General features: G+C 48.6%; 1 protein-coding gene across 1 annotated transcript in view; it reads left to right on the top strand.

Annotated features, from left to right (window-relative positions):
• The first annotated feature begins 479 nt into the window (after positions 1-479).
• FBXW4 (F-box and WD repeat domain containing 4) overlaps positions 480-8,502 on the top strand; it is a 76,522-nt gene continuing 68,499 nt past the window's right edge. Inside the window, exon 1 of the mRNA XM_019555576.1 lies at positions 480-1,156. Coding sequence (XP_019411121.1) covers positions 1,107-1,156 — 50 coding nt within the window. The 5' untranslated portion in view covers positions 480-1,106. The remainder of the gene's footprint in view (positions 1,157-8,502) is intronic.

The raw sequence follows: 8,502 nt of genomic DNA, 5'->3' as shown, positions 1-8,502 counted from the left end.
TTCCCCCACCCCGTCATCAGAAAATGAGCGGAAACGATCAGCCGGCGTCTGCCGAGGGGTCTCGGAGGTCTTGCAAGGGCTGATGCCAGCCTTCCCCACCTGCCTGTGTTTGGGTTGCACAGGGAGACGGATCCGGGCAGGGCTGCAGAAGAAACTGCTCTCCAACCCCCCCGGGGTTGCAGCATCCTTTGGGGACCCCCTTTTTTTGGGAGGCTGTTTTAGTTTTTCTAGGAACATGGGCTGTTTGGGGGTATCATTTTGGGAGTCATTTTCTGGCCATCGTTGGCATCAGTGCCTGGATGCCGGGGGGCTGACGTGAAAGGCCTTTGGGATCAGGGCCTGCAGTTTGGGCTCGGACTTAAATACTGCATCCTTAAAGACTGTAAACCACGTCTCTCAAATTCCTGCTGATCCGCATCACGACATTTGTGAATGGACGTGATGGCCAGATTAACCAAAAGAAAGCTTGGGCTACAGGGTGAGGTGGAAAATTCTAATTCCTTGACATTGAGGAAATATTAGGCTGTCTAGCCTCACTTTTGGTATGGAACAGGTGGAAATATTAATGTTGCAGGTGCTGCCGAGCAGGATTTGAGCTTGTGTTGGGGGGGGAACCTCATGGGATTTCAAGTCCAGCAGGCTCAACACACAGCCCTCTTCGTCATGGGGCTCCGGTCCTTGGTCACCACAGTCCAGGGCTCTGTCCCTGACTCCGGCAAGGCTCCCTTTGAAGTTGGTAGGAGTAAGGGGTGGCGGACAGCTGTACGTTGCGACTTCTGGACTCTGTCTGCTGTGAGATATTGTTCTGTCTCCTGAGGAAATGAAGTCCTGTATTTTTCATTAGGAATAAGGTGATGCTGTGCTGCTCCGGGTGTGAGAGGGATCATGTGTACGTTGGAGCAGGTGCAACTTTTGTTAGGACCACTGCTTCTATTTTTCCCCCCGCAGAGGAATGCAGGCCTATAAACAGCTACCAAAATCTTCAATAGGCGGTGGGGTGTGAGTGGACGACGTGTGTAGGTGGAGACAAGGCTGCTTGGAAATGACGCCAACTTCCAGTGGTGTTCATTCGCAGGGTCAGTGTGAGTCGTTGCTTTCAGAAGTCTATGGCATCTTTAGGCAGACCTAAATATCCCTGCATCATCGTTCCCATTTCGTGAGTGCTGACAGGCACCGTGTGAACACAAGGCACAGTCCTGGCCCTGCAGAGCAATAATATGGTTCAGATGCAGAAAATGTGCCGGGTGACACTATAAGCAATCACTACAGGAATCTCTTGCATTTCACCTTCCAGCTTTAAATGCCTAGGCCCATGGTTCTCAAGCTGTTTCGACTCGGGGCACCCCTTGATAGATCCGGGGCACCCCAGCCCAACTCCGTGTTTTGACTATGGAAAATGAATACAGCAGTTTTTCTATGGCAAAAACTCAGATCACAGCAGGTCAGCATGTTTGTAGCAGTCTGGATTGCTATTTGAAATCCTTGAGTTTATTTTGTAAACTGTGTTTGCACACCTAACGGTGCTGATGTGGGGTGGCATCCTGGAAAGGATCTCAAGGCACCCCAGGGTGTCATGACACGCTGATTGAAAATACTTAGACCCTCAGGGAGGTTTGATGTGGTTCTGAACTCTTTCTGGAGGTAGACGAACTGAGTTTTACAGCCTCTACTGTGTGCAGACCTGAAGGATAGCTAAGAGCCAAGACCTCTGCACAGAGATTTCAAACATCATGAGTTTTATAGTGCGAGGATTATGTGCATTGACCAGATTCTCCATGCTTTTATATACTAGCTGGCTGCTTCTCTCTACTCCAGGGGAAGAGTGTGGTGTGCTGCTTAGATGGGTGTGTGTGTATGTGTGCATGCATGCTTTGTGGACAACTTTGGGATACCAGGACATTATAATTGCAATATATTATACTGCTGCACAGCTGTCAAATTTATGCCTGTACTTCATTGATAGGGACTGGATTACCTGCAGCAGAACAGAGCTTTTTAACAGTTTTCCTCCCCTTCTCACTGCCTGCTCAGTGTGTGCACCTTGGAGATGGGGTCTTGAGAGGCAGGGTCCAGAGCTGATAAATGAAGGAGGAATTGTGATTCTTGTTACCAGTGTGCTAGGTGGTTCACCGGTAATGAACTTTGACTATTGGAGTAGGCGTTAAAACTAAAGCATGACATGATGAATGAAATAGGGGAGTGCTCATCAGGCTGCTGTGTCTGTCCTGTGCTCTGCACAGTTCATTCTGGAGCTTTGTCCAACCTGAATTGCCCCAACGGCGTGGCGTTTGTTGCTTTCTTTGGAGAAGCAATGGAAATTGGTGCAGAAAGTTAACTCTGTATTGCAGAGAAGGCAGGACAGAGGTGCAACTTGCAGGCTAACTGAATCAGAGTCGTATAAACTTTCATGAGCAACAACTCATATCTGTCCACTAGGAACTGGAAATGCTGGTGCCTTTTTTGATGTCAAGCTGAATAATGTGTGGTTCTACCCTGGATCTCAAACTTCCAGGTCCCAGAAAAATACTAGTGGGGGACATTAAATGATGTGGCATTATAATAGAATATACTATTTGCTATAGGTTCATGTTTGATCACTTCTGCTAAGTTGCTTATGATAGATTTCTGTTCCCACTCTGAATTCGGGTCTGAAATATAGGATAACTTATTTCTTTTTTTCCTTGCTCTCAAGGAGGCATTTACTCCAAAACAACACCTCCTGACATTGCATCCCCATGTGCATATAAGAGAAGGTTTTTTTTTTCCTCTGATCTTTCAGTTTTGGCATCTTTTTCCTTTTGTTCATGCGTTTGACAGTTCTTTGCATGGCTAGTCGCATTGTGTGAATCTTGCTCACGGCAAGAAGGAAGAGAAGCGTTTAAACTTGGGAAATTGTGGGGGCAAGACTGCAATACCTGATTTTTTTTTTTTTTTTTTTTTAAATTCATTCTTTGAAACTGACTGGATTTCAGATTAAGTATTTCTTTTATAAATAGACCTATCACAGTTATCTCTGGGCACATCCCTTGACCTAAAAGTAATGCTCAGCTGGTTCACTAAAGTTGACTAAAAGGAATATACTCGGTCCTCCATGTGTCAAGTATCCAGGTTGTAGCCATTTTGGCCTGGAGGAAAAAGCAGCTGAGGACTCATGGTAGAGATGATATCTTTTATTAGACCAACTAGATCTTTGCAAAAAAATTTGAACTATGAACTTTCAGTTCTACCCAGGAGAACATTTACAATCTTTTCTCCAATGCCTGATGAAGGGTGTTTGTGCCCAAAACCTTGCAACTAAAGAATGTTTTTTTCAAAAATCTAGTTGGTCCAATAAAAGATATCACTTCCACAAGTCCTGATTGCTTTCAGTCCTAGAATGTACCTGCTGCAACACAAGGGAAGTATTAAAACATAATACTTTAATCCTCTCCCTCCCTGCCGCTGGTAAATGTGGCTAATTAGGCACTGCGTATTTCAGAAATAGTTTAATATTAAAAGTGTTGATTCAATGGCACACATGTGGGAAATGTCATTAAATACCATTATTCCTGGAAAAATTAGGAAAGGCCTTCACCTATTCCTATTAGTGGCACAAAGTCCTATTATGCACTAAAGGTTTGGGGCCAGATCCAGGAAAACATTCAGCATAGGCTTGACATTAAGCACATGCTCAGGGCTGTTGCTGAACCAGGACCTCAGTGAATCAGGAGAGAAGCGACCAGCTCAAAAGTTTGCGTTGCTTTATACCAAAGGTGGCCAAACTGTAGCTCCCTGGTTGCAGGGGATTTCTAAGCACTTCAAATGAAGCTCCTGTAGGAAGTTGTCTAACAAAAAAATGATTTGAGCTGGTGCAGAGTGTGGAAGGGTTGGGATGTTTGGCCACCCTGCAATGTACCTGGGGTTTGGGACCTGCATAGATCTGGTCTCCAGTTCTGTATTCCAGCCCGCATTGACCCATATAGGAATTTCCCTTTGGAGAGGCTGCAGGATCTGACCAGTACTTATTCAGCATTAGATTTATTTATATCAGGGCCTACTGCTGACTATCCAGACAGTCTGTGTCTTAATGAGCTTACAGGTGTAGGGTCTGTTGGGGTAGGGATTGGGGCCTGGGCTGATGCCACGAGTTGGAGAGAACTTCCTAGCTCTGGAGAAGTAGCACCTTATGCACAACTGGTCTTGTCTGCGGAGTAGCACCAAATCCCCAGGAGGTCCTGGGGGTGAATAATTTTGATCTTCCGCCCCGTGCCGAGCGACCCGACTCTCAGCTGTGCCAGCAGCTGCACAGCCGCAGTAAGCCGAGCCGCTGCCCCGGAGAGCTGTCTGCCTAAACGGACAAGGCAAACAAACAGTGGGAGGGCAGGGGCCGGCGCAGAGGGGTGAAGCGACGTGCCCTTGGCAGCGAGGCAGGTCAGTCTCGGAGCCAGGAATAGCGCTCGTCTCGCGGAGCCGCGGCCCTGCTCCCCCGGCTGCGCTGTCAGTAAGGAAACCCGAGAGGCCGAGAGTCGATTCCGTGTTCCTTCGTGGCGGTGTCACGGGTGCTGCAGGAGACCAGTGTGAGCCACGGCCCGCACAACGTAACAGTCCCGGGGTTCGTAATCCAGTCATTATCCCCAGAATATTAGAACAGCCCCAGTGCAGCTTTGTTTCTGCAGTACCCATTAGGAGACCTGGCTTTTTTCCCTCCCATTCAGCAAAACTCACTCCTTCCTGGGCATACTTATCATCTGCAGCCGCTTGCAGGCCGCATTTAATGGTTTCTGGGAGTTCATAAAAGCAGAGCTTGCCTTTAAATCCACCTGCAGAAGCAGGAAATGGCCAATCTGTGCAAGCCAAGGCCGTACAAATACAAAGTGCAGGAAGCTGTGAGAGGCCCCTTTCTGCAGGCTGGAGGTCTGGGTGCAAAACCTCTTTATCTCCCCGTAGATCTTAAAAAGTGCTGCTTTATCAGGGGCTTTTTAGTCTGTAGGAAAGTGAGCAGCAAGTGACATGGAAGCTGTAGAGGAGCGAGGTTTCTGTAGAGTCTCTGCTGCTGTTACACTTGGAAGCGTGGTGTGCCGTTAGCTAGCTATGCCATGCCTGGGAATTTGTGGTGGGGAGAAACATACTTCTGGATTGCCTCCTGAAGTCTCCCAGCACCTTTTAAATTAGTCCTGGACAGTAGGCAGATGTGTCAGGCTAACTCCTGCACTTGGAAATTGCTCTGGGCATGTCTATCTGTCCCTTAGAGTTTGGAGGAAGAATCCTGTCTAGATCAATGCTTGGAAAAAAAGGATCTGCTGCCTCCTAGTCTGCGTGAAAAGTACCTGTCCCAGTAACCCGATGGAACAAGTTTCACTCCATCCAACTGCCACCTCACCCTTAGCAAAAGGCAAGGCTGTTTTGTGGGTGGTGTCTGTTACTGGGCTAGCTTCACAGTTGGGAGAGATTTAGGCAAGATTTCAGGTATGAAGCACCCTGGACACGAGGCTTGTCCAAGTCTCTCCCAGCCATGCAGGTGGTCCAGTAAAAGACATCACCCACAAAAATCCTTGTCTCTGCCATGGTTCCTGGACCATCACTCCAGCACTACCACTAGAGTCGGCACAGTTGGCAGCGTTACTCCAGCACTACTAATTATGTTGGCAATTGCTTTTCTTTTTAATAGGTCAGAAATGCACTATGCTACATTTCTGACCCATTAAGAAGAAAAGCAATTGCTGGTTGATTGGCAGAAAATACCCTTCGGTGTTCATATAGTTCTGTTGGTCTTTGTCATGGTTTAAGGCCCAAAGAGGTTTTTGGCTGCTGCTGCAGTCTTTGCTGGAGCTCGGTTCAGTGTCTCCCTAATGGGGGAATAATCCTTCATGTTTAGAAAAGGGATCAGATGTCCAGAGAGGGCTTTCCCTGGCTAGATTCAGTGGTGATCATTATTAAAGAGCTGACAACTTTGAGCAAGGGTCTTTGTCCATCTTTGTGTGTGAGCAGCACATAGTGCAAAGCATCCGCCCCCAGCAAGACCTGCAGCCAGCACCCTCCTGCCTTTTATAATACTAATGATCTTCAGCAGTGCTGGAGAGGGGTGGAAAGTTAAAATAGCTGGGGCGTGAGTCTGGCAGCACTCTCAGCTCTGCCGCGGCTGGGTAGCCTGTTCTGGTGTGCTTCAGTTGTCTCAAGAGCCCTCTTCCATTTCAGATTTGTCACCTCCTTCACTATTTGGATTCAGGTCAAACCTGGGGGGCGGGGGAGACGGCTGATTGTGGTCCCAATGTTCGGCTAAATATGGGTCCCGCGCGACAGGAATTCAGGTGGAATGCCTTGCTGGCAGAGCTGTTTATATAGCGAGCCGACTTATTGAGGACAGCAACAGGGGCATCTAGCATAAATAGTCCTCTCGTCGCGGCTGTCTGTTGGTGGCCTGCAACTCGAGGGTCTCGGTTTGGTTTCCACCGGACAGGTGTCCGGATAACACAAACAAGGACAGTTGGCTTCTTGTTACAGGCTCCCCAAAGGGCCAAGGTTCGAACGGGTCAGAGAGTTTCTCATTCGTATGTGTGGTCCCCTCGCGTTGGGGGCGATGACCGATCCGGGGAAGCTCTGAAACGGGTCCGGCCTCTGCAGGGCTTTGCTCTCCAGTGCTCATGGTTGCAGTGCCCTTTATCGAGGAGCGCGGCAAGCCTGTCTTGCGGCCGTCCCGTAGATTAAATGGGGAAGGAAACACGAGGCCAGAAGCCGTGGGGTCGTGTGATGTAACCCAGTATCTGTTGTTACAGGCACTGTTGCTCCAGCACATGCTGGAATTACACAGCGCCGGCAGGGATCTCTCAGGGACGCCATAAAAGACTTGCTGTCATAGAAATGCCTTCCATGACTGCAAGGGAGACATGGGAGGGGGGATCTTCCAAGGCAACAACCCCGCTGGAGGGGAGAGGGGAAGCATTAGGAGGAAACATATTTACTCTCTGGCTGAGTGATCTTTGGGGGGGCCCCGGGCTGGGAGTGCGGCAGTGGCCAGGGTCACTTGGGACAGTGGGGCTAGAGGGACTGCCTTGTTCTCTCACTTCAGCAGCTGGGAAGCGCAGCCCAGCAGGACTATTGGGTTTCTTCTGGTAGCTCTGCCAAGAGTGAGAGGAAATCTATAATCTGAGCAAGGATTGAAACTTTTCAGGGGTGGGAAGGGGGAAATGAAATTCTTTTATAGCAGCAGGGCTGGGATTGGTTTTACTGTGGAAGTCCATCCAGCTGCAAGACATGCACGTGAGCAACTCCTTGTAGCGGAGGCTTCCCGGGTTGTGTGGACCTGATGCAATATCATGGAAAACGAGGGTCAGAAGGGACCTCTGGAGGTCATCTAATCCAGCCCTTGCTCCCAGCAGGATCATCCCCAGCTGTATCGTTTCGATCCTGTCCAGGCTGTTGATTTTTGTATGGGCAAATCCAGACTCGGGGGCTCATGGTCTCCCACAGGCTCGCTGATGATAGAGGCCCCTAGGCATCTTGTCTGACAAGCTACTGGAATCAGGACTTCCCGGCTAATCAGTCCCCTGTGGGCTGGGCTTCCTTCCAAATTTGAAGCTGGGGTCCTGATTCTTGAGCCACGTGCTTAATTTTAAGCATGTGCTTATGTGTTTTGCTGAAATGGGTCCTATAGGAGGCCAAGTTAGCCATTGATCAGAAGCCTGTGGTCTTGGTGTCTGGTCACAGAGCATTTATCTTGACTGAAAGGCCTGGTTTCATGTACCCTTCTCTGTTCGCCTGCCAGCAGACAGCACTCCTGTTAATGGATAGGCTTCCCTCCTCTGTGCGAATGTCTACATATGCACATTTACTGCACAGTAACTGAAATACTGCACAGTACAGGTGCACATCTACACTTGCATGCCATGCTGTGCAGTAAATATGGTGACTTACGTTCATGTGAGTGTAAATTTGATACCTGCATCATGCAGGTATCCGCACACACAGTGTTAATGTGCGATAAGGTGTTTACATGTACGGTACTGTGCAGTGACTAATTGGGCTTAAATTTGATACCTGCATGATATCTAATTTGATCTCTGCATGTGCGTGTGGACTGATTTGGGATTAACTTTAGTCCCAAATCAGTCCACACTTGGCATTAATGCGCTTTAATGCCTGCACATGTAGATGCCTGCCTATTTCCACTTGCTGCACAGTAACTTACTCCAGTGAAGGCCTGGAGGGGTTCTGGACAGAGGGTTGGCTGATCCTAGTTGAAAGGTTTCATAATAGAAAGTTGCTTTTTGAAGCGGGGGGTCATGGCTTTTTGAATTCTGAGCATAGATTGGCGGCGTCCTTCAAACTTGCTTCAGTCTGGAAAAGGCTGAGACCTGTTCTGGAGACCTGCAGGGCACTCGCCTCCCTTGTTAGCTTGGTGTCTCAGTGGAGCTGGCAAGGATGGTGGGAGCCTTTAAGCTGTGTGCTCCTCTCATAGTTTCATAGTTTCATAGTAGCTAGAGTCGGAAGGGACCTAGGTAGATCATCTAGTCCGACCCCCTGCCT

This window comes from Crocodylus porosus, unplaced genomic scaffold (assembly GCF_001723895.1).
Source record: "Crocodylus porosus isolate Cpor-Errol unplaced genomic scaffold, CroPor_comp1, whole genome shotgun sequence".
NCBI classification, from domain to species: Eukaryota; Metazoa; Chordata; order Crocodylia; family Crocodylidae; genus Crocodylus; species Crocodylus porosus.
This window is presented reverse-complemented; position numbering and strand designations above follow the sequence as displayed.